Consider the following 26240-nt stretch of genomic DNA (forward strand, 5'->3'; position numbering starts at 1 on the left):
AGGTGGACGGTCTTGAGCAGGTGAAGTTGATGGAGGTGCCTGGAGCCCGCCCACAATGCTGGATTCTTAGGGAAGCTACAGACACCCTGCTGAGCCTCCTGGGGGCAGTGCTGTATCCTAAGATTGTGGATGATGCCCAAGTGAACTCACTGGTCCTGGAGTCATGTGTTTCCAGGCTTGCTTTTATCACTTCTCTTCTGCCAAGTTTTTCACAGAAATGCCTTCTGGTACTCACTGTTTTGGGGGCATGTTGTGGGGATTACAGCACATGCTGAGTAGACCTGGGCTCCAGAGTTAGAGTGGAGCAGGCTTGGGCATGTTGGCTGTGACTCCGGCCCCACCCCATTCTGGCTGTTGGAAGTGACCTGCTCTGTCAGGAATGAAAGAAGGAGAGCCTGTACAGTGCCAGCTAGTAGTAAGGAGAGCCACATGAAGTTGCTGTGTTTGAGGTTAGATATGGCCAAACCGTGGCGATTTCATATGGGTTAGATAGTAGGAGGTATTCATTGCTAGTTCCTTCCCTTGAGAAAACCAAGGGCCACTGCATTAAAGAAATCATTCAGAACACAGTGATTGGTGTGAGGCAGTGACAGGGACAGCAGTGTCTAATGGCAGGATAACAGGCATAGGACAGAGTGGCCCAATTCAGGCTTCCTGTGAAGGTGAAACTACTGACTAGGGTTTGAATAGGGAGTTCTGTGGCCTGTTTTTTGCTCCCTTTGCTTGTGCCTGTCGCACATAGGAGATGAAAGTGAGCCTAGTTTTAACACTGTATTCCTGAGCTTGTCGTGGTTTGTAAATGTGAGTAAATGTGCTTGAAGGAGCATTGAGGGTGGTGATTAACCTCATCTGGAGAAGAAACAATATGCCTCTTGTTGGGCAAACACAGGCCAGAAACAAGGACTGTGATGCAGGAAAGCAATTTGGATGGAGTGTGGCATAAAACAAATGAATTAAAATAAAATTAAATAGATGAGGCTGGTTCTGAGGGCATTGTCTGTCCTTGACAGACAGCTTTTCTCACATGAATGGCTAGTGTAATTTCCTGTGTCCATGGAATTGTGGACAAACATTTGTTAAATGCATTTGCTTTTATGAACACAGTTGTCATTTGAAGGAACAGATGTCCCCCTTTGTGACATCAGTGAAAAACTGATGTTAGATCTCATACCTTTTGAATAAGGTGTTAGTGGGAGAGGGTGTGTGAGCAGAGTCTGAAACCCCCAGACTTGAGAGACGGAATGAGCTGGGTTGTGCCTTATGATGGGCGACATTCTGTGGAGTCCCTGGTGCTTTGGTGAGCTGTGTCATGAAAACTAGAACATCTGATTCCATAAAGGAGGATGTTAGATTGACCTGGCTTAATTAATTATTTGCTATTTCTGTACTGGTTTCAGAATCCATGGCTAGGAAATTTTGGCTAGGCTATATATTTTCTTGATTGGGTGGAAAATGGGGGCAAAAGAGAGAGATTTAGCTTTTACATGGTTTTAAACCTTAAACATGCCTTGATTGAGCTATCAGTTTTTTAAATAGTTGTACTTTTTAAAATATAATTTTTCTGTAAATTTCCAGTGGCTAGAAAAGCTATTCTGTCACTCGGCTGTCTTGCTTTCTTTTGTCTGTATACAGGCATAATTAACAGTCTTCAATCTAGACTCTTTGGATATAATTCTGAGCTTAGATCCTGGCATCATAGGTATTAATGAAGGCAGTGTGTGGGGGACAGAGGTCTGTTGGTTAATGTGAATCTGGCCAGGTGTGGCCAAGTGGACTCAGCCAGTCCCAGAGCCTCATGTTCCCCACAAGCCTGCTGACTTTGTGGTTCTGTTACATTTTTCTCACTTACCTTTGTCTTTACTACTTCTCTACATTTTTGCACAGCTTGCTCACTTCCGACAGAGAAAAACAAAAGGTGACTGTGCGCATTCGAAGAAAAAGACGGCGAAGAGGAAGAGCTCGACTGTCGATGCGCCTGTCCAGGAGGAGAGTCCGGTAGCCAACGAGGACCGTGGATTCCTGGGAGGAGGGGACGTTTGCAAAGCCACACCATGCAGTGACACCCCTGATGGGGCAGCAGCAGCTCAGGTAAATTTTCTCAGCATTATGTTTTGCTCATCTTTTAGTTATTGTTAGTGTAATTTACAAAAGGTGGTCTTCGGTTTGTTTTTGCCTCTCAAATGTGGGGAAAGAGGGTTTTATTTTAGTTTACAAAAAGGGAGTATATTTTTGTGGGTTTTTTTCCCTAATGTTTTATCTTTGTATGATTGTGAGAAATTTTGGATTGACTGTTTGAAGGCAGTGTCAGTATTGGTGCTTGCTTTGGTGATGGAAGTTTTATAAGTATGAGTTCATCGGGTGTGGCTGTGTGCATCATCCCCTCTAACAGGTGTTTTCTTTGGATACTTAAACTACAATACTCCTTCACCTACTTTCAAATCCACCTACTTGTCATTCTTTGTCCTTTCCCTTCTTGCTGAATGTGGGAAGAGGAGGGAAGGGGGTGAAGGTGTGGAAATGTGGTATTGCTGGAGGAGGCACCACATTCTGTTGCTCAAGGTCCTGAGAGCTGCAAAGGTCAGGTGTAGCAGGTGAGTGGAAGTGGACTTGGGCATTGAGAGTACTGAGGATGCTGGCCCTGTGTGGCTTCCCTAGGGCCTCCTGATCAACCATAAGTGGACTCTCCTTGGAACTTCTTCCTGTGTGCCTTATAGATAAGGGGCCTTGAATTGTGAGTATTTCCTACTGTGTGCAACAGGGCTGGTGCAGATTTAGATGTTTGCTAGAATGAGCTGGAAAGCTGGCAGCTGAGGGCAGAATTTGACTCAAAATCATGATGTATCTGGCATGCCTTATGGAAAAAAAATAATTATCACCTATACCACCTACAAATACACTACCTACAAATGTGGAATTTTTCTTCTTTTTTACAGCAGCATAGTATTCCATTGTGGAGAAGTACCACAGATTTTTAATCCACTCATCTGCTGATGGGCACTTAGGCTCTTTCCAAATCTTAGCTATGGTAAATTGTGCTGCTATGAACATAGGGGTGCATATATCCTCTCTGAGTGGTGATTCTGTTTTCTTGGGATATGTTCCTAGAAGTGGTATTACTGGGTCAAATGGCAGTTCCATTTTTAATTTTTTGAGGAAACACCATACTGTTTTCCACAGTGGCTGAACCAGTCTGCATTCCCACCAGCAGTGCAAGAGGGTTCCTTTTTCTCCGCATCCTCTCCAGCACTTGTTGTTTGCTGATTTGTTGATGATAGCCATTCTGACAGGTGTGAGATGGTACCTCATTGTCATTTTGATTTGCATCTCTCGGATGATTAGTTACTTTGAGCGTGTTTTCATATGTCTCTTGGCCTTCTGTAGGTCCTCTTTCAAAAAGTGTCTATGTAGGTCCTTTGCCCATTTTTTGATTGGATTGTTTATCTTTCTTTTGTTAAGTTCCCTGTAAATTTTGGAGATTAAACCCTAACCCTAACTCTTATCGGAGATAACATTGGCAAATATGTTCTCCCATGCAGTGGGCTTTCTTGTTGTTTTGTTGATGGTTTCTTTTGCTGTGCAGAAGCTTTTTATTTTTATTTTTTAAATATTTTATTGATTTTAGAGAGGAAGGGAGAGGGAGAGAGAGAGAAAAAACATCAATGATGAGAGAGAACCATTGATTGGCTGCCTCCTGCATGCCCCCTACTGGGGATTGAGCCTGCTACCTGGGCATGTGCCCTTGATCAGAATCGACCTGGGACCCTTCAGTCCGCAGGCTGACGCTCTATCCACTGAACTAAACCGGTTAGGGTGAAGCTTTTTATTTTGATGTAGTCCCATTTGTTTATTTTCTCCTTAGTTTCCATTGTCTTAGGAGCTGTATCAGTAAAGATGTTGCTATGACATATGTCTGCTATTTTGCTGCCTATGGATTCTTCTAAGATTTTATGGTTTCCCGTCTTACGTTTAAGTCCTTCATACATTTTGAGTTTATTTTTGTGTATGGTTTAAGTTGGTGGTCTAGTTTCATTTTTTTGCATGTATCTGTTCAATTTTCCCAACACCATTTATTGAAGAGACTGTCTTGACTCCATTGTATGCTCTTGCCTCCTTTGTCAAATATTAATTGAACATAGTGGCTTGGGTTCTCTGTTCTGTTTCATTGTTCTTTATGTCTGTTCTTGTGCCAATACCAGACAGTCTTGAGAACATTGGCTTTGTAATATAGCTTGATATCTGGTATTGTGATCCTTCCAACTTTGTTCTTCTTTCTCAGGATTGCTGCAGCTATTCAGGGTCTTTTTTTATTTCAGATGAATTTTTGGAGAGTTTTTTCTAGGTCTGTGAAATACTATGTTGGTATCTTAATGGGGATTGCATTGAATCTATAGATTGCTTTGGGTAGTGTGGACATTTTAATGATGTTGATTCTACCAGTCAATGAACACGGTATAGTCTTCCATTTGTTTATGTCTCCCTCTATCTCTTTTTTTCAACATCCTGTTGTTTTCTGAGTACAGGTCTTTTACCTCCTTAGTTAAGTTTATTCCTAGGTATCTTAAATTTTTTTTTTTTTTGTAATGCTAAATGGGATTGTTTTCTTAGTTTCTCTTTCTGTGAGTTCATTATTGGTGTATAAAAAAGCCATAGATTTCTGGGTGTTAATTTTGTATCCTGCTACATTGCCGAATTCATTTATTAAGTCTAGTAGTTTTTTTATGGAGTCTTTAGGGTTTTCTATGTACAATATCATGTCATCTGCGAATAATGATAGTTTTACTTCTTCCTTTCCAATTTGGATGCCTTTTATTTCTTCTTGTCTGATCACTATGGCTAGCACTTCCAGTACTATGTCGAACAGGAGTGGTGAAAGTGGGCATCACTGTTTTGTTCGTGTTCTTAGGGGGAAATGGTTTTAGTTTTTGCCCATTGTGTCTGATGTTGGCTGTAGGTTTGTCATATATGGCCTTTAGCATGTTGAGATATGCTCTCTCTATTCCCACTTTGGTGAGAGTTTTTATCAAAAATTGGTGTTAGATTTTGTCGAATGCTTTTTCTGCATTTATTGATATGATCATGTGATTTTTGTCTTTCAGTTTGTTTATGTGATATATCACGTTCATTGATTTGCAAATATTGTATCAGCCTTGCATCCCTGGAATGAATTCTACTTGGTCATGGTGTATGATCTCTTTAATATATTTCTGGATGCGATTTGCTAATATTTTGTTGAGGATTTTAGCATCTATGTTCATCAGGGATACTGGCCTGTAATTATCTTTCTATGTAGTGTCTTTGTCTGGTTTTGGAATTAGCATAATGCTGGCCTCATAAAAAGAGTTTGTAAGTGTTCCTTCCTCTTGGATTTTCTGAAATAGTTTGAGGAGTATAGGTGTTGGTTCTTTTTTGAATGTTTGGTAAAACTCCCCTGTGAAGCCATCTGAACCTGGGCTTTTGTTTGGTGGGAGTTTTTTGATTAATTCTATTTCATCAGTTGTTATTGACCTATGCAGGTTTTCTGATTCCTCCTGATTCAGTTTTGGGAGATTATATTTTTCAAGGAATTTCTCTATTTCATCCACATTGTCCAGCTTGTTGTCATAGAGTTGTTCATAGTATTTTCTTTAATCCTTTGTATTTCTGTGGTGTCAGTGATTACTTCACCACTTCCGTTTCTGATTTTATTTATTTGTGTCCTCTTTCTTTGTTTCTTGATGAGTCTGGCTAACGGTTTATCAATTTTATTTATCCTTTCAAAGAACCAGCTCTTGGTTTCATTTATTTTTTTATTTTTAGTCTCTATGTTATTCTGCTCTTAATCTTTATTATTTCCTTCTACTTACTCTGGGCTTTTCTTATTGTTCTCTTTCTAGTTCTTTAAGTTGTAGGGTTAAATAGTTCATTGCTGATTTTTCTTGTTTCTTGAGGTATGCCTGTAGTGCTATGAACTTCCCTCTCGGGACGGCTTTTGCTGTGACCCAGAGATTTTGGGTTTTTGTGTGTTCATTTTCATTTGTTTCCAGGAAGTTTATGATTTCTTTCTTGATCTCATTGGTAATCCATTCATTGTTTAATAACATGCTACTTAGCCTCCATGTGTTTGAATGTTTTTGGTTGTTTTTACTGTAGTTGATTTCTAATTTCATTCCACTGTGATCTGAGAAGATGCTTGATATGATGATATCAATCTTCTTGAACTTGTACAGACTTGTTTTGTGTCCTATCATGTGGTCTATCTTTGTGAATGATCCATGTGCACTTGAGAAGAATGTATATTCTGCTGCGTAGGGGTGAAATGTTCTATAAATGTCAATTAAATCCATCTGATCCAGTGTGTCCTTTAAAGTCTCTGTTTCCTTGTTAAGTTTTTGTCTGGAAGATCTGTCCAGTGAAGTCAGAGGGGTGTTAAAGTCCCCTACTATGACTGTATTGTTGATCTCGCCATTAAAGTCCTCTGGAAGTTTTTTTAAATGTATTTAGGTGCTCCTATATTGGGTGCATATATGTTTTACAAGGGTTATATCCTCTTGTTGGATTGATCCCTTTAGTATTATGTAGTGACCTTTGTTGTCTCTTGTGATGGCTTTCATTTTAAGGTCTATTTTGTCAGATATGAGTATTGCTACTCCAGCTTTTTTTTCTTTTCCATTTGCTTGGAAAAATTTTTTTTCCACCCCTTCACTCTCATCCTTTGTGTGTCTTTTGTTTTGAGGTGGGTCTCTCGTAGACAGCATATAGTTGGGTCATGTTTTTGTATCCATTCAGCTACCCTATGCCTTTTGATTGGAGCATTTAATCCATTTACATTTAGGGTTATTATTGACTAGAGGCCCAGTGCATGACATTTGTGCACTGGAGGGGAGGGGGTCCCCTCAGCCTGGCCTGCACCGTCTTGCAGTCTGGGACCCCTTGGGGGATCCTTAGTGCTGCCGTGGAGGTGGGAAAGGCTCCTGCCACCACCGCTGCGCTCACCAGCCATGAGAGCCTGGCTTCTGGCTGAGTGGCACTCCCCATGTGGGAATGCACTGACCCCCAGGGGGCAGCTCCTGCGTTGAGCGTCTTCCCCCTGGTGGTCAGTTTGCGTCATAGCGGCCGGTTGTTCCGCCATTTGGTCAATTTGCATATTAGCCCTTTATTATATAGAACTGGAGGCCCAGTGCACGAATTTGTGCACAGGTTGGGGCCGATAGGGCTGGGCCAGCCAGGGTGAGGGGACACGGGAGGTTGGCCAGCCGGTCCCGCCACCTGGTCGAACTCCCGGTTGAACTCCCGGTCGAGGGGATAATTTGCATATTAGCCTTTGATTATATAGGATAGGTATTTTTTAATTGCCATTTTAATTCTTTTTTTTTAAATATATTTTATTGATTTTTCACAGAGAGAAAGGGAGAGGGATAGAGAGCTAGAAACATCGATGAGAGAGATACATCGAGCAGCTGCCTCCTGCACACCCCCCGCCGGGGATGTGCCCGCAACCAATGTACATGCCCTTGACTGGAATCGAACCCGGGACCCTTCAGTCCGCAGACCGACGCTCTATCCACTGAGCCAAACCGGTTTTGGCTTAATTCTTTTTTAAAAAAATATATTTTATTGAGTTTTTACAGAGAGGAAGAGAGAGGGATAGAGAGTTAGAAACATCGATGAGAGAGAAACATCGATCAGCTGCCTCTTGCACACCCCCCACTGGGGATGTGCCCACAACCAAGGTACATGCCCTTGACCGGAATCGAACCTGGGACCCTTGAGTCCGCAGGCCGACGCTCTATCCACTGAGCCAAACTGGTTTCGGCTGCCATTTTAATTCCGTATGGCTAGGTTTCTCTCTCTGTTTCTTCTTGTTACTGCAGTCCCTTTAGCTTTTCTTGTAATGCTGGCTTGGTGGTAATCTCTTTTGGCCTTTTTTTTTGTCTGGGAAGCTCTTTATTTCACCGTCTATTTTGAATGATAGCCTTGCTGGATATAGTAATCTTGGTCTCAGATACTTGCTTTCCATTATCTTGAGTACTTCATGCCATTCCCTTCTGGCCTGAGAAATCAGGTGTCAGCCTTATGGGAACTCCTTGTAGGTAACAGTTTTATTTTCTCTTGCTGCCTTTAAGATTCTCTGTCTTTAATTTCTGGTATTTTAATTATGATGTGTCTGGGCATGGGCCTGTTTGGGTTCTTTTTGCTTGGGGTTCTCTGTGCCTCCTGAACTTGTGTGACTTTTTCCTTTACCAGGTTAGGGACGTTTCTGCCATTATTTCTTCAAACACCTTCTCTATGCCTTTCTCCCTTTCTGCCTCTTCTGGCACACCTCCTATTCTAATATTGTTATGTTTCACGTTGTCCCACAGCTCCCTTATGCTGTGCTCTGATTGAGTGATATTTTCAATTCTGTCTTCTAATTCACTGATTCGATCCTCAGCTTCCCCTAATCTGCTGTGTATTCCTTCCAATGTGTTCTTTTTTTTCCCGCGATATTTATAGTTTATTTCCAATGTGTTCTTTATTTGTGTTGTCTTTCTTTATCTCAGACTGTTCTTTTTTCATAGTTACTATATCTTTTTTTTTTTTTTTTTTTTTTTTACTATATCTTTTTTTTATGCTGTTGAGCATCTTTGTCATCATTACTCTGAACTCTGTTTCAGATAAATTTCTTATCTCTTTTTCTGGAGAATTCTCTAGTTCTTTCATTTGGGGGTTGTTTCTTTGTCTCCTAATTTTGGCTATGTAGTAGGTAGATCCTCTATACCTCTCTCTCTCTCTCTTTTTTTTTTTTTTTTGGTCATAAAATTTGAATATTTTATTCTAGCTCTGGGAAATGAAAAAGGGAAGGATAGAGATATATCCTTCCACAAATCATTCTTTTTTTTATTAAATATTTTTATTGATTTCAGAGAGGAAGGGAGAGAGAGATAGAAACATCAATGATGAGAGAGAATCATTGATTGGCTGCCTCCTGCACGTCCCCTACTGGGGATCGAGCCCGCAACCCAGGCATGTGCCCTTGCCCAGAATCAAACCTGGGACCCTTCAGTCCTCAGGCCAATGCTCTATCCACTGAGCCAAACTGGGCAGGGCCACAAATCATTCTAATTTAGCTGACGTTAATGTCACAAGTTGGGAATTGATAGTGAGAAAAAGCTAAAGCAAATATATGTGTGTATAAGTACATACTTATTTTTTCAGATCTTAGTCTCATAATTGTTCACATATTTACTCTATTTTTTGTTTATAAACACCATTAAGTCATCAAATGCATCTTAATACTACTACCTCTGCCTCTTCACCAATCATTTAATATTATTTGGATAGTATTTGCTGTTTGTGTTTTAATCACTTACTTGATTGGTCAAACTATATATTAGAAGATGTATGGAATAAATTTGCTTTAAATTATGCTCTATGCATCACAATTACCCATTACATGATTTCTTTTATTATCATTTGGAACTTCACACATCTTGTAATTCTCTACGTAGACTATCTCAGCTTCTAGTGCTGTACATATCTACATCTTCTGGGTGGGACTGCCCATGATCCATGTGCTTGGGGTCAGGCATAAACTGTGTAGCACCTAAGGTGAATTCTGATGTGAATTCTTTGTTTCAGATCTTAGTTCTGTTGGCAAAGCCATTGAGTGCTTCAGGTCGTGAGCTGTTTTTGCAGGTATTTCTATTTCAGCAGAGCTTTCTAGCTTAATTTTTTTTTAGGTTCAGGAAGTGACTCTTTTTTGTTGTTTTTTGTCCACAATGACTTAACTGCTTCATAAATTTTCTGACTTGTAGCAATGCTTTTTTCCCGGTGACCTTTGCAATTATTATGGACTGAACTGGGTAACAAACAGTTGCTCCTAAAGTGACCATCCCCAATGGATAAGCAATTTTCTTAAATCTAGAACCTTTTCTTGCTGAAACCAAGCCTGCTAATCCTGAAACTGTAATCACTCGTTTTCAGAAGAAAATCTCGTGGTGGATTCTTCAGATAAACTTATGCATCTTTTCCAAATTGAACTGTATCCATTATCCCATTTTTCACAAAGACATAAATAACCTTGCACCACCCAGTATAATGACCAGTTGCAATGTGGATGGAGCCAAAGCCCATTTGTGAATTACCAGGCTGCTCTTCAACATATTTAGATTGAAAAGGTGTTGAAGTATATATGGGGAACTGTATTCCTCTTTATGTAAACTGTCTTTCTTTTCTGGCTGTTTTCTGCATTTTTCTTTCAATTTTCAGCAGTGTGGAAATGATGTGTATAGGGACAGGGGATGTGTCTATGTGTATGGTATTTATCCTACTTGAGGTTCTTTCCACTTCTTAACCCTTTGCACTCACTTGCTTTTTTTCTCGATTCCTTTATTCTAATGCTAACCATGTCGAGTCACACTCGACATCCGAGTGCAAAAGGTTAAAGCTCTGACTTGATATGTCATTATTTTTGGAAAAATTTTGGTCTTTGTTTCTTCAAATATTTCTTCTGTCCCTTACGGCCACCATGTCTGTGACCCTGTCACACCCAAGTTTTTAGACGGAGAGCCCCTCTATACCTCTCAATCTCTAGTGCAGGACATTGTTAAAGGCTGTTTCTGACTAATTACATCAGGCAAAGACTCAAAGCCTCCAGAGAACACCTCTGCCTACAGACTGATAGGATTCCGACTTGAATTGCCCCCCAAGCAATGGTCATCAGGTGTGGCGAGAGTTTTTTCCCAACAGGGTGGGGCAGGCAGTTGCTTCTGCCTGGAGACTAATTGTTTTAATTCTCTTAAGTGGCCTCAGGGCAATGTGTTTTCCAAGAGGGTGTGTCAACTATCTTCCCCCAAGCAAGGCAAATGTCCATAGTGGGAAAGATGTCCTCTGCTGAGTGAGGGAATGACTCAGCCCAGGAAACTTGGGGTGTTTGCCTTTGTGAGCTCTATCCCCTGAGACCACAGTCCTGGCTTCTGTTCTCACAGCTCCAGTCCACTGCACCCTCCCTCTACCAGAGCACAAGGTGGGTGGCTCCATAGGGAATTCTGTGCCGTTGCCTCTTTAAGAGGGTGCCTGAATTTTCAGCTGTCACTCCCTGGCAGACAGCACCCTGTTGCTTTTCACAGCCAGATGTTATGTGGGTACCCTTCTCAGTTTTGATGCTTTCTGCTGAGGGGCCCAACTTGGAAATTAGATCCCAGAGTTCTCAGTGGCAACCCCCCACAGCTGAGATATCTCTCTGGGACTTTGGTTGCTGTCGGGGGGCGCCAGCCAGCCCTTTTGTGCCTCTGTCCCTCCTACCAATCTCTATGCGGTCTCCACTTTCAGTCTTCGGGTATCAGGGTTCTCCCCTGTGAGTTTTCTGTTGATTATTCAGGAAGTTTTTCTGTATTTTAGTTGTAATTCCAATTTATTCCTGGGAGCATGTCTGTGCAGCATCCACTTATTCTGCTGCCATTTTTAATCCTCCGAGAAGTCTTATTTTAAATGAAAAGTTTTAGCCGAAACCGGTTTGGCTCAGTGGATAGAGCGTCGGTCTGCGGGCTGAAGGGTCCCAGATTCGATTCCGGTCAAGGGCATGTACATTGGTTGCGGGCACATCTCCGGTGGGGGGTGTGCAGGAGGCAGCTGGTCGATGTATCTCTCTCATCGATGTTTCTAGCTCTCTGTCCCTCTCCCTTTCTCTCTGTGAAAAATCAATAAAATATATTTAAAAAAAATAAATGAAAAGTTTTATATTTTTTCTAAAATTCTGTCATAATTTTTGGGAAAATGTTCATAAACATGTTATTATTTAATGGATTTATTATTTTAATATATTTTTATTGATTTCAGAGAGGAAGAGAGAGGGAAGAGAGATAGAAACATCAATGATGAAAGAGAATAATTGATTGGCTGCCTTCTGCGAGCTCCCTACTGGGAATTGAGCTGGCAACCCCAGCATGTGTCCTTGGCCGGAATCGAACCTGGGACCCTTCAGTCCATAGGCTGACGCTCTATCCACTGAGCCAAACCAGCTAGGGTTGGATTTATTATTTAAAGAAGTAAATTAATATTTTAAAACAGTTTTCTATTTTTTACCTTCATTTATTATTTCTACAAATTATTAAAGGAAAATTCTATGTAAAAAGGGGAGATCTTGAAGATAAAATATTTGTACTTATATAAAATTAAGAGCTTGGAAATTAAAATTAAGTGCATGAGTCTGAAAGACTAGAATTTGTTGAGAAACTAAAATTTAGTAATTTAGGTGTCTGTACACAGTGAAAATATTTAAAGAAGCAAAATTCAATAAAGAGAGGGGCAGCAGCAGCATTAGGTAAGTGTGTTGCATAAAAAGTATTGAGACTTGAGAATGGTTTAGGAGGCGAGTGCAGATTCTGAACAGGTGGGGTGGAGTCAGTATGGCTGGCAGGTGGAGGGGCTGAGAGGGCCTGAGGCTGCAACCGTGGTCGGTGGTCGTTAGAGTAACTGCTCTTCTCTGGCCCTTCCACTCTTAGCTGGAGAACCCTGATGGAGCAAGTACAGAGGACTCGGAGCAGCCCTGGCAGAAGCTGGATGGTGACGGTTCAGAACAGCCTGGGGTCCTCACAAAGGTATGCATCTTCAGGGTTCTCTTGTTAAGGAGTGTTCCTTGTCAGAGGACTTCTCTCTGTTGTAGAAACCTAAATCAGAGAGAGAACTCAGTCTTTTAAGAACCCTCTCTCTCAAAGTGGAAACTGGGGCACAGAGGCTTGAGGCAGAGCTGCCCCTGCAGGACTCAGTTCCTTTTATTTTTTATAATGTATTTTTATTGATTTCAGAGAGGAAGGGAGAGGGAGAGAGAGAGAGAGAGAGAGAGAGAGAGAGAGAGAGAGAGAGAGAAACATCCATGATGAGAGAGAATCATTGATTGGCTGCCTCCTGCACACCCCCTACTGGGGATTGAGCTGCAACCCAGGCATTTGCCCTTGACCGGAATCGAACCCAGGACCCTTCAGTCCACAGGCTGATGCTCTATCCACTGAGCCATACCGGCCAGGGCAGGCCTCAGGTCCTTAATGCTGCCCCTGCATAGAAGGTCTCCAGACTTTCTGTTTGAGCCCAGTTCGGCCCTCCTTGTGACCTTTGGCCTTTTCTCTAGATGTTGAAGAGAGAAGTTCGTCTTTCATGCATGGAGGATAGCGATAACATTCTGATTTTTCCCCGCAGAGTGTTTCTCTTGTCTCACATAGTCAGCTGTGTGTATCTGGTCTCCAGCATGGCCCTATGAGGCAGTCTTGGACTCAGAGTATGTTGGGAGGGCGGGCTTGTGATCAGTCTTAATGTCCCAGTTTCTGCACAATGATGGAGGGGTACACAGGCTCTGCTCACCCAGTAATAATACCTGCAGCCTCTGTTTCTGAGGTTTCAACTTTATACTAACCTACTCCAACAGGTTGTATATTCTTTTATGGTTATTTTTATTGAGATGCAATTTGCATAACATGACATTCACCATTTTTAGTGACTTTTATTATATTTAATAGCTTGTGAATTTATCACAGTTAATTCCAGAACATTTTTGTTACCCCAAAAGGAAACCTTTTCCCATTATCCATCACTCCCTACTTCTTCCCTCAGCCCTTGGCAACCACCAGTCTACTTTCTGTCTGTGGATTGCCTGTTCTGGACTTTTCCTGCAAATGGATCTGTGAGTGTGTCTGGCTTTTTTTACTGAATGTGTTTCTCAACTTCTCAGTGATGTAATGTGTCCTACGTCACTGCTTTTTGTGGCTGGTGAAATCCCGTGTGTGGGTGCACCACATTTGTTTACCAGGTCATCCATCAGTGGACACTGAGTTGTTCCCACCTTTTGGCGGTTGTGAATAGTGTTGCTGCGAACACTCATGGGCATGTTTTAACGAGGATGTATGTTTTTCGTTCTCTCCGGCATATCATCATTATTTTTTGTGACTGAATTCTCTGGGGCACATCTCTTGCTCTCCTTCCTCAGGAGTGTGAACAAGAATGTAAACCTGAAATTGCTGAACTGATGAGCCGACATGAAGACGAGCCTGACAGGGAGCAGTGGTCAATGGTGGGGCTGCCCGCAGAGATGCAGCAGGTACAGCTGCAGACCCAGATGATGCCCGCAGAGATGCAGCAGGTACAGCTGCAGACTCAGATGCTGTCACTCAGACCAGGACCCAGTGGGTTTGGGATCTGGGAGGTTGGCAGGTAGGAGAGATTTGTCACAGTGGATGGATGTGCACTGCAGGCTTACTGTGTCTACTTTTCTGGTTTGTTTTGTTTTCACGTCTTAAGTGGAGCCATTGAAAGTAGAGGAACACACGTGGGCATTTGGTGGCAGCAGTTTGGGTCAGGTGCCAGGGACACAGTCATTGCACAGCCCGTACTTTCCTATCAGCGGCCAATCATACTCCTTATACACAGCAGTGTTGGGCATTAAGGGGCAAGAAGCCCTGGTCAGTCAGGAACATCCGACTCCCCTGAGCAGCTCTCCAACCACATCTTAAGCTAGCGCTGCTTCCCCAGTGCCTCCGCAGCACCGCCTCTCTCCTTGCAGCCAGTGCCGCCCCTGGAGCTGGAGGCGTTGCGCTTGAGTCTGAGCAACATGCACACAGCTCAGCTGGAGCTGACGCAGGCCAACCTGCAGAGGGAGAAGGAGACGGCACTGATGGAACTGCGGGACATGCTTAATGGCCGGCATGCCCAGGAGCTGGCCCTGCTGCAGAACCGCCAGCTGCTGGAGCTGGAGCTTGTTAGGGAGCAGCATGCACGCGAGCGAGAGGAGGCGGCACTGCGGTGCAGCCGTGAGACAGGTATGTGTGTGTGGGCAGGCATGGGCTTTCATTTCTGGTATTTGGGGAAGCAGGTGGCCCCATCAGAGGCACCTCCAAGGTGAGGCGTTCATGCTCTGATCTCCCTGTCCATGCGGGAGCTGTGTGGTGTGCTCCATGTGTGGGCACCTGCCCCTGACCATCGCTGGGCCCTTGTTACCTCCTGGCTGGCAGCGGTGCATCCAGCTCTGCATATCCTTATCCTGCTCTCTGTCCCCTTGCCTCTTTCCAGTTCTTCAACGGGCTTGTGTTAACTTTTGAAATGATGTCTTTGGAGGTGATTTGCTTACATACTGAGGTTTCTACATCTGCATCGTTGATAGGACTGTGTCTGTGGCCATGTTTTATCCAGCCCGACCGGATGCTCCTAGACACAGACTCCCTCATCCTACAGGCTCTTCTGTGCCCAGTGGGGCCCCGGTGCTCCTGATGGGCAGCCCAGGAGCCTCTTTATCTCCTGATTCTCTAGCCTAGACTGAGCTTATGTCTAAAATATACTTTTGTGTTTTAATTTTAATATTTTTTTGTTAGTCACAACTTTTTGTAAATGTGTTTTAAATAATAGCTTTACTGAGCAGTAATTCTCATACCATACAATTCGCCCATTGAAAGTGTACATGTCAGTGGCTTTGAGTGTGTCAGAGGTATGCAGACATCTTACAGTCTGCGATTAGAACATTTGTCACCCAAAAAGTAATCCCACACCCCTGGAAGTCATCCCACTTTCCTGCTGGTGTGAGCACCTGATTATCTGCCCTTTTGCTGAGTTTTTCATTTGGGGAAAAAACAAACAAACAAACAGCATGCTGGCTCCAGGTGTGTGGAGAAGTCCTTTTCTTTCTGGGTCTCAGGTTCCTTTTTAAATATATTTTTAAATTGATTTCAGAGAGGAAGGGAGAGGGAGAGAGAGAGATAGAAACATCAGTGATGAGAGAGAATCATGGATTAGCTGCCTCCTACACACTTCCCTACTGGGGATCGAGTCCACAACCTGGGTATGTTCCCTGACCGGAATCGAACTGTGACCTCCTGGTACCTAGTCTGTGCTCAACCACCGTGCCACACGGGCCAGGCTCTTCTCAGGTTCTTGTAGTCTTGTCTCTGTGTCTTCATCTAGATTCAAGCAAATGCAAATACCTCATTTTACTCCCATATATATGTATATGCATGTGGAAGTAAAATGATATGTTTATTGTGTGTGTGTGTGTGTATAAAATGATGCAGATATGTGTGTGTGTCCCTGTGTATGTATATGTATTTTTTTTAGTGATTTTTCTTTTTCCATTTCCTTTTATAAATATCTTTTTATTGATTTGAGAGAGGAAGAGAGAGAGAGAGAGAGAGAGAGAAACATTGATTTGAGAGAGAAACATAGGTTGCCTTCTGTACGCACCTCATCCAGGGATTGAACCCACAACCTGGGCATGTGCCCTGACTAGGAATTGAACTGGCAACTTCTTGGTGCATGGGATGACATTCAACCAACCAAGCTACACTGGCCAGGGTTTTAAAATACGAAACATGCTCTGCCATAGGCCTTTCCCAAAGCTGTCTTCTCTTTTTCATGGCATCCAAGAGCAGGTCTATAAAGAGGCCCACATCTGACCTCTGTTTTGCGAGGTTCTGCCGTGGCATGGCCCATGTGGATAATGCAGGACCTGCCTTCAGTGTGGCTCCTGGCCCTTTGCCTTAATTCTGGACTTGCTCAGGCCACCCTCACTGTGCACATATGGTACCCCCTCTCCCCAGTTCTACCCTGGCCCTTTCCTGAGGCTCCTGCCATCTCTACCTGGTGCCCTGATCTCCAGGTGTGCACCCACATCTCCGTGCTAACTTGGCTGTGCCCATTGGTCCAGTCCCGTCTCCCTCCTCCACCACCCAGCACGTACTCCTCTTTTCTTGTGCTTCTTCCCTTTCAGGGTTGGGAGTTGTTGGGTCATAGAACGTCTTTATCTTTCTTCCAGCACCTAGCCTGGAATCTGGCTTGGTGTGGAGCAGACAGGTCCCATTACCAGAGGAAGAGGTGGGTTCAAGGCTCTCAGCGAGTATGCAGTCTGGAGCCAGCCTTGCCCGCTCATTTCAGACTGTTCTGCTGGTGTAAACCTACACTCCTTAGTTTGGGCATGTATATGATTTGTTAATTAAACCAGACATCATCATACTCTTACTCCCTCACAGATGCCTCCTCTTCTGTTGATGCTGGTGGGTGCCCGTGGAGCAACCAGCAAGAGTCAGGAGCCCTTTAGCTCCTTGGTGATCAGATTGTGGAAAAACCTGAGGCTCAGTGATCTGAACGACTTTTTATGTTTTTCTTGCAGCTGAGCTGAAGGAGAAGTTACAATCAGAAATGGAGAGAAATGTCCAGATAATAGAGGTATCTGTATTCTGTGTGTGCATGATTTCCCTTTTCTGCCCATCCCACCAGGTTGACCCCTCCACTCAAAATCCCCACAGAAATACACCCCCTCACCTTGATATGAAACAAACCCAGTCAGAGCTTTAGTGGGCTGTGTTGGTAGAAGTGTGATGTGTTTTCTTTCAGAGGTAAAGCGGTCTTTTATTTTTTACAAATTGATTTTGTCAGAACAACTTGTGTAACATGAGGCTCTGCCATCCCAAGTTTGGTTTTCTGAGTGGTTGCTGTGTCCTGGCCCTTGCTGTGCTTCGGACACAGACCTCTGTCCTCACGCAGGGAGGTGTGGACTGCGGCAGTTGAGATGTGGGCAGTGTGGGTTCTGGGACGCTGCAGGGAACCTCAGGGAAGAGCTGTGCCTCAAGGGCAAAGCCGTTAGTCACGGTGTCTACCTTGCGTGCACCATGATTGGCTCTGTTCACAGTGCTCACCGTACTGGCATGGCCATTACTGTCTTGCTGTTCCCAACTCACACCCCATTTTTTGGGAAAGAGTTATGTTTTAAAGTATAACAGAATTAGCTCTTTTCTGAGGCAGTCTCTCACTGGAATTTCTGATTCTCGTAATGTGTCCCCTTCTGAAAGCTACATTTGTGGAGGGGCCATTGGCACTGATGACAGAGGAGGAAATGGGTGACATCAGGGAACATGGGTGATGTTAGATGTGTGACATTGGGGCATGTGGGCATTTCTGTCTTGGTTGCTCTGGTCAGGCACAGGTGGAATATGGTTGTCCTGGGTTGGAGGCCTGTGCCCCAACCCCTACCCGCTAGGCTGGATGGTGGGGACTTGTTCCTCAGGGCACCTGGCACGTAGCCTGGCCCTCCCACAGATGTCAGTAACATCATTGTAGCATCCTGCCCCCCAGGTCTTTGTGGGGCAGACACATGAATCTCTGAGAGTGACCACACACCTGTGCTGTGTGTTCTGCTTCTGGGCAGGTGGGCCTTGTTTCTTTTTATTTGTGGTTTGCCTTGTGGATATTTTGGTCCTGTACATTCAGAGCCGGTTTCCTATGGTGACAGTCTGGTCTAGGCAGGGAGTGACTTCCTAGTTTTCAAAGGTATGATTTAAAATTTTTTATGACAGGTAATTATTGGTCATACTCTCTTTTTCCTTGTTTAAATTAGACCCTGAAGCAAGACTGGGAGTCTGAAAGAGATTTATGCTTAGAAAGCCTGCGCAAAGAATTATCTGCAAAGCATCAGTCAGAATTGGAGAATTTACAAAGCCAGTTTAAGAAAGAATTGGCAGAACAGAAAACTGAGCTGGAGAAGATTTTTCAAGCCAAAAATCAGGCAGAATGTGAGTAATTAAGATGAGCAGGTCTTACAGGGGGATCAAATTTTTTTGTGTAATTCTGGAATAAACACCATGGTTCGCCAGATTTGTGGTGAATATGATAAATGTCAGATAACAGTGCTAGTGACACCCCCGGCTGACAGAGGTGCAGGGCTGCCTCAGGACAGTCAGCCGTGGGGGTCTCCCCTTATTGACTACAAGTTCCCTGAAACTTACATTTCAGAGATAGTTTTTGCATGTTCCATTATTAAATTGCTACCCAAACAGTAGTATTGCGATTGTTCACTTTTTATGGAGTTGTTGCCTATTACCCGACCTGTCAGAACAGCTGTCTGCTGGTCAGCTGGCCTGTACCCCTCCCTCACTCCCGAGGAGAGCAGCGGTGCTGAGAAGGGGCCTGCAAGGAGCCTGGGGGCCTTGAGTGGGAGGTGGCCCTCTTAGTGCTGTCATTACTACTGAGACGGGCTGGCTAATAGTACGCCGAGGAAGAAGTCTGTGCTGTTGTAAACTGAGCGCCTCTGCTCTTCAGTGTCCCTCCAGGCTCTGCAGGCTCAACATGACGCTGCTGTGAAGAAGCTCCAGGAAGACCTGCAGTCTGAGCGCTGCCGGCACGCGGAGGACCTGGACCTGAGAATCAGAGAGAAGGAAAGAGAAAAACAGCTGGAGGTGGGTGATTTTTTAATTACTTAGAAGGTTTAAGATGGAGGTCGTTTCATATTCTGTTATTTGCTTAAGTACTAATTTAAGACAACTGTCAGTATTTGCTGGAGCTGGTAGGTGAGGTACAGAGTATGTAAGATTGATTTGACAGTTATATGTTCAGCCTTAGATACAGATAATTCACATTCTTTACAAGTCCCCCCGAGATGCTCACAGACTTCAGGTAACGGATGGAGGGCTATATGCTGTGACCACAATTCAATAAAGAAATTTCTAAGAAAAGAGCAGAAACATTCCTGCTGCTTATGTGTTCAAAACTCTTTTTTTAAAAAATATTTTATTGATTTTTTTACAGAGAGGAAGAGAGAGGGATAGAGAGTTAGAAACATCGATGAGAAACATCGATCAGCTGCCTCTTGCACACCCCCTACTGGGGATGTGCCCGCAACCAAGGTACATGCCCTTGACTGGAATCGAACCTGGGACTTTTCAGTCCACAGGCCGATGCTATATCCACTGAGCCAAACCGGTTTCGGCATGTTCAAAACTCTTTCCAATGAAACACTGCATATCAGAATGGGGGCGATGTGGCCAGATCTACTGAGACCTGAAGTATTTCTGTCACCAAACCCAAGAAGCAAGCAATTCCCCCAAACATTGGTTCAGGAAATTAAAAAGAAAGTAAGCCAGGGATGGAGTCAGTCATGGCCTGTGCGTGGGTTTACAGATGAGGAGGGGGAGGAGTCAAGCCCAGGAGGAACCTGCATCTCTGTCCCCTGCAGCTCTCACACCCACTCCCACCACCTTTCCTCCAGATTGAGGCCATGATGGCCAGGCAGAGCCAGGGCCGGGCTGGCATACACATCACTTTCTTAATGAGAAAGAGATGTCAGGAGGGTACCTTCTGTCCTGTGCCCTGGATGAGAAAAGGCGACAGGGGCCTCTGGGCCAGTGCTGCCCTCTCTCAGGCTGACTGACCATGCTGACTCTGAGCCTCCGTGCATAAGCAGGTTGGAGCTGTTCCCAGCTTTGTTGGTGTTCGTTCTCTCTCTCTCTCTCTCTCTCTCTCTCTCTCTCTCTCTCTCTCTCTCTCTCTCTCTCTGTGGCTGGCATATAGCACAGGTTTGGTGTGCTAGCTTTCTTGGCCCCTGAAAGAAGCTGCTTTCCAGGAAGGTTGAACAAGAAATGCAGAGAAAACCTAAACATACCAAGGGATGAGGGAGGTCTGTGATCACTAATGAGAAGGAAAGGCCCCTGTGCAGAACACGTTCAAGTCAACAAGGGGGAGACCTCTTGGGAGATTGAGTCATGTGGTCAGTGCCAGTTGGCAGCCTGGGAGGGAGCCCGTGCGCCCACCTCACGGGGCCCAGTCCCTGATCACCCACCCATTGGCCCTCCCCTGACTTAGAGGGCAACAGAGAAAGTTCTTGTCCTTGGTCAGTGAGAAGTGGTGTCTCTGCAGGGAACAAGGCCAAGGGCCTGAGCAGGTGATCTGTGAGAAAAATACCAAGCGCTCATAGGACTGCGATTGGGAAATGGCACCTTTAAACATGACGAACGATAGTTTTTCTCTGGTGCCGCCATTGCTGGTGTTCTCTAGGCTGGATGTTTGGGATTTGAGCTTTTACTCATGTGCTCTCTCATGCCTGTCAGTCTTGGGGCTCACTCTCGATCAGTGTCTCACTGTCGCCTTCCTTTTCTAGTTGGAGAACCTTCAAGCATCTTACGAAGAGCTGAAGGCTCACTCACAAGAGGAAGTCAGGCGCCTGTGGTCCCAGCTTGAGTCCACGAGGACTGACAGACAGGAACTGAGTGGTGAGGAGTTTCATGTTGAGGATTCAGAGTCTCAAAAGCTGAAGCTGTGGGTTTTTAATTGTGGGACCCTGAAATGAGGATGTAGCAATTGTAGCGAGTGCCAAGAGTGATTTGTGTACTTCCTAAAGATGGGTGTGTGGAGTTTGCTTGTTGGTGGGGACCTTAGTTTCATGCTAAGCAAGCTGCCTAATCATGAGTGTTTGCTTGTGTTGATGTCAGGCACCTGTTGAGTGTGCGTGCTTCTGTCTAGGAGCTGCTGGTATCTGGAGTTGCAGGTGTGCCTTCTGTGTGGATCCCATGAGCTCACCTGGTGTAGACTCCCATTGCCCCAACCTCTGGTGTTGATCCCGAGTCTCCAGGCCCGTAATTGCAGCCACCATTACTGAGGGTAGCTCACCTGGGTCCCCTTACAGAATCATGTCAGAGCGGCCTCTGCTCCCTAGCGGCACTTTCAGATGGAGGAGGTCATGAGATACAATGGGGGAAACACAGACGTGTGCTTTTCTGCTGCTTATCTCCAGAGTGAGCCTTTTAAACTAGTGATTGTCCTTACTGGGTGAGTGTTGTTGGGAACAAAGACCAGAGTTAGGAGAAAGGATCAGAAACACCCTGTCTGCTGCATGGTGGTGAATAAGGCTATGTCTCTGTCACCCCTCACTCTGTCAACCCATCACTCAGTCTTTCCTTCTGGTCTGTGTGTCACTGATGGAGGCCACAGGTGGCACTGGTGAACTTAACGTGTACATGACTTCATGCATGCTTTCACACACGTGTTCCGGTTCTAGCATGTTTACTGGAAGTCTTTACCCTTGCACGTAAGGACCCTCACAGGGAACCCTGATTTTGAAATCTCTGGGATAGTGAATTATTTATGTTGTTATTTGAAAGCTGATTACTTATTGTTGACCAGCTGGCAGCCTTCTCTTGATCAAAACAACAGTGACACATTCTTTTCTGGTCTGTGTTACTGTTGCCGTTAACAAGATATCACAGACTTGTTGGCTCAAAACCAGTCATGGTTATTAGCTTGAAGATTTGTGGGTCAAAGGTCTCCGGCAGCATGGCTGGGCTTTCTGTCCAGGGTTACCCACAGCCGAATTGAGTTGCTGGGCTGTCCCTTGACCTGGCTCACTCAGGTCCCTGTGGTTGTAGGACAGGTCCTGTGTTGTTGCTGGCTGTCAGCCAACCGCTCGCAGCTTCCAGAGGCTGCCCATATTCCTCCTTGCACAGCCCCTCCATCTTCAGAGCTCAGCAGCACATGGGATGCTTTTCACATGTTTAGTCTCTGGCTTCTCCCTCCAGCCTGAGAACACTGAGGTAGCTGGTCATCTCTCTGGGCACAGGTCATCCTCCTGTGTCACATTAGCCAGTCACAGGTTCTGGGATTGGGGGCCTTTAGAATTTGGCCCCCCTGCACCAGGACCTTCAATAGCTCCCGGTTTTTCCCAAGTGTTTCTGTTTAAGGTGATCGTGTAATTTCATTCTATTAAAGACTTACGTGAGCAGCTTCTGGCTCGAGCGTCTCACGTGGAAGAATTAGAACATCTGCAGCGAGACTTTGAGCAGCAGCAGCAACGGGAGAAAACTGAGCATGAGTCAGAACTGGAGCAGCTGAGACTTTACTTTGAAAAGAAATTGAGGGATGCAGAAAACAATTACCAGGAAGACCTGACTCTGTTACATCAGCGGCTGCAGGAGGTGAGGGAAGACTCTCTTCTGGAGTCGGCGGAGATCAGGTAAATAAACCAGTTTTTACCTTGAATATGTATTTGAAATATGGGAACCTTGAGCTGAACTGAAATCTAGTTTATGGGTGTGTGTTGTTTTGTGTTTTTTTTTTGAGCTTCCCCTCAAACACCAAAGTACAAGAAGAGTATATGTGTCATGAAAGTTGATTACAGCTGCTTTGACCTTACACTTGAGAGACATTGCCTTTCCCAAGGAAAAGGCACAATAATTTGTCTCTCTGATAGTCTAGTTTTAATATTTCCACAGTTTTATCTTCCTTTATTCTTCAACTAGAGGCCTGGTGCACGAAAATTCGTGCACTCAGGAGTCCCTCAGTCCATTCGTCCTCTTGCAGTCTGGGACCCCTCGGGTGATGTCCACCTGCCAGCTTAAGCTGTCAGTTGGACATCCTTAGTGCTGCCGAGGAGGCAGGAGAGGCTCCCACCGCTGCCGCCACTGCTCTCACAGATAATCAGCCTGGCTTGTGACTGAGCAGAGCTCCCCCTGTGGGAGTGCACTGACCACCAGGGGGCAGCTCCTGCATTGAGCGTCTGCCCCCTGGTGGTCAGTGCGCGTCATAGCAACCGGTTCCGCCTTTAGGGTCAATTTGCATATTACCTTTTTTTAAAAAAAATATTTTATTGTTTAAAGTATTACGCATAATTTGCATATTACCTTTTTATTATATAGGATAGGGTACTATCCCTATATGTTTAAGCAAATTTTTAAATTATTTACTTATTTTTATTGAATTTATTGGGATGTTATTGGTTAATAAAATTATATAGGTTTCAGGTGTACAATTCTATGATACATTGTCTGTATGTTGTATTGTGTGTTCACCACATCTGAAATCTAATTTTGCTTGTGATTTTATGCCAATGGAAACGAATAGCCTGGTATTCTAGAAACACATTTTTATGTTTGGGACCCAAAACCAGAGAACATTAGAGCTAAGAACTGAATCTGACTCATAGGACAGGCTGCAGATGATGTGCGGCTGGTGGAGGTGGGCTCAGGCAGTGGGGATCTGTGTTGCCTCGGAGTCCCCGCCACTAAAACACCAGTTGTGGTCACTGACACATATTTCATTCAGTTGTGTCCTGTTCTTGATGCAAGTAGAATTGTGGTGGAAGGAGCAGGAAGGGTTTTCTTCTTTCATGTGGTCAGATCCCAGGGATGGAGCAGAGTTCCGATGTGAAAGTGCTATGTGTAAGGTTTTCAGGATGTGTTTTCTCCTAGTTCATCCAGTGCGGTTTTAGAAGAGACTTCTGAAAAAGAAAGAAGAGACGACCTCGATCAGCTCAGCTTCCATCTGGAGCAGCATGAGGTGACAGGCCAGTTTTGTTTTATTGACGTATAATTGACATGTAATATTGTATTAGTCCAAGGTGACAACGTAACGATTCGATATTTGTCCATATTGTGAAATGATCACCGCAGTAAGTCTAGTTAGCATCACCACACAGTTACAGATATTTTTTCTTGTGACAAGACCTTTTACGATTTATTCTCAGCAACTTTCTCCATAAGCCACCATGCTGTATGATACATCCCAGGACTTAACTTATAATGAATTTTGTACCTTTTGACCCACTTCATTCATTTCTCCCACCCATGCCCTCTGGCAACCACCTATCTCTTCTCTGTATCCTTGAGTTCAGTTGTTTTATTTTATTTATTTTTTTTCAGATTCCACATATAGGGAAGATCATATCTTATTTGTCTTTCTCTGACTTGTTTTACTTATCATAATAGCCTCCAGATCCATCCAAGCTGTCACAAATGGCAAGATTTGATTCTTTTTTATGGCTGAATAATATTTACATATATATGTGCACTCATATATCACATTTTGCTTATTCATCTATTGATAGCAACTTAGGTTGCTTCCATATTTTGGCTATAGTAAAAAAAATGCTGTAATGAACATAGTCGTGCATATATCTTTTCAAGTTAGTGTTTTTATCATCCAGAAGTGGAATTACTAGGTCATAAGGCAGTTCCATTTTTAATTTTTTGAGGAAACTCCTTGCTCTTTTCCATAGTGACTGCACCAGTCTGCATTCCCACCAACGATGCACGAGGGTTCCCTTTTTTCCACATCCTCGCCAACACTTGTTGTTTGTTAATTTATCGATGATAGCCATTCTGACAAACTCATTGAATTTGTCCTTCCAGTTTGGAACTTGGCTCTTTTGTGTGCTCAGTTGTCACAGGGGCAGGAATCTTGAAATTTAGGTTGATGTGACTCCTCAGTGATTTTTTTTTTTTTTTTAAGGAAAATGAGCTTAATAGTTGCATTGTGAGGGGAAAGGGAAGTATAAAAGCATTGAGCCCGCCTTGTCTGCCTGCCTGCTTTTCTTTTCTCCATAAGGATGCTTGGCTGGGCCTGTTGTCAGGGCTGCTCACAGCAGCAACCAGAGACACTCTCCCCGCCACCCCTCCCCCTCACCCCCCCAGAAACTCCTGAGCAGGCCCAGCACCAGACCTTGCATTGGCTCTAGATGGGAAAGTGCAGGGCAAGGAGAGCAGAGGAGGGAATGAGGAGGCTCAGGAATAAGTGGGTACCGAAGCCTGGGAGCCCCACATCAGAACAGGACCCCTTCAACTGAGACCTTGGCTTATGAGGCGGGTCAGGGAGGCTGAGTGGCCTGTGAAGGATGGAAGGCAACGGGTGAGGCTTGACCCTGGGAAGGGGAGGTAACGGCAGGGGGCCTGGTGGGCAGGATCAGCCTGGCGCTACTGTGGCTGGTGTTCTGTGTTGGCTCTATGAGCATGAGTAGGACTCCCTGACTGTGGGCCCCTCGCTTTAGCGGAGCCTGCCCTCCTCAGGGCTGCAGCCAGCTATTTCCCTCTGGACAGGACAGGCGGCACAAGAAGACTGCATGAGCCGGCATCGCTCATGGGGCATACCTGGGGGCAGTGACTAGGCCACGAGGCAGAGGCTCACTGAAACGTTTCTTCTGTGTGACTTCCCCAAAGGAGGGCCGGTGTTTGCAAACTCAGTTAGAAGAAAGCCCACAGCACCAAGTGGCAGCCCAACAGGAGGCGGACCTTGTGGGGACCCAGGTGTTGGCACAGCGTGTGGGGCTCTTGGAAGAGCCAGGCCCAGGTGGGTGTCCCTCAGCAGCCCAGGTGTGATTTGTGGGGAGGTTGGGAGCCTTGCCATGATCAACTGTCCCTTTACTCTGCAGTGCTGGTGCTGGAGGTCGGCTCAGGGTGTCCCCAGAGGGGTCCTAGAGTCCAGGGGTGGGGCAGGGCCTGGGTGTATCGGGAGAGGGCCTGACGGTGCAGTCTCACCAGGGCTAACAGGAGGCTGTGGCAGCCAGGAGGTGGCAGATGGAGGAGCTGTGGTCATCCCACAGGTGTGGCAGATGGGAACAGGTAGTGGCCTGGCTGCAGTGAGAGTGGATGTAAGGCCAGACACAGATTCCAGAAGGGCTTGAGCAGCCCAGATGCCTGGTGTGCTAGCTTGGGACAGCCCTGGGGGTGGGCACTATTGTGTTCTGCATAGAGCTCAGGAGGCGAGGCAGAGAG

General features: G+C 44.8%; 1 protein-coding gene across 1 annotated transcript in view; it reads left to right on the forward strand.

Moving 5' to 3' along the window:
• PCNT (pericentrin) overlaps positions 1 to 26240 on the forward strand; it is a 91301-nt gene that overhangs the window by 1278 nt on the left and 63783 nt on the right. The window contains exons 2-12 of the mRNA XM_054713631.1: positions 1885 to 2088; positions 12462 to 12557; positions 13937 to 14089; positions 14510 to 14765; positions 17102 to 17157; positions 18326 to 18500; positions 19027 to 19163; positions 20861 to 20972; positions 22465 to 22708; positions 23943 to 24030; positions 25686 to 25815. Coding sequence (XP_054569606.1) covers positions 1885 to 2088; positions 12462 to 12557; positions 13937 to 14089; positions 14510 to 14765; positions 17102 to 17157; positions 18326 to 18500; positions 19027 to 19163; positions 20861 to 20972; positions 22465 to 22708; positions 23943 to 24030; positions 25686 to 25815 — 1651 coding nt within the window. The remainder of the gene's footprint in view (positions 1 to 1884; positions 2089 to 12461; positions 12558 to 13936; positions 14090 to 14509; positions 14766 to 17101; positions 17158 to 18325; positions 18501 to 19026; positions 19164 to 20860; positions 20973 to 22464; positions 22709 to 23942; positions 24031 to 25685; positions 25816 to 26240) is intronic.

This window comes from Eptesicus fuscus, chromosome 3 (genome assembly GCF_027574615.1).
Source record: "Eptesicus fuscus isolate TK198812 chromosome 3, DD_ASM_mEF_20220401, whole genome shotgun sequence".
NCBI lineage: Eukaryota > Metazoa > Chordata > Mammalia > Chiroptera > Vespertilionidae > Eptesicus > Eptesicus fuscus.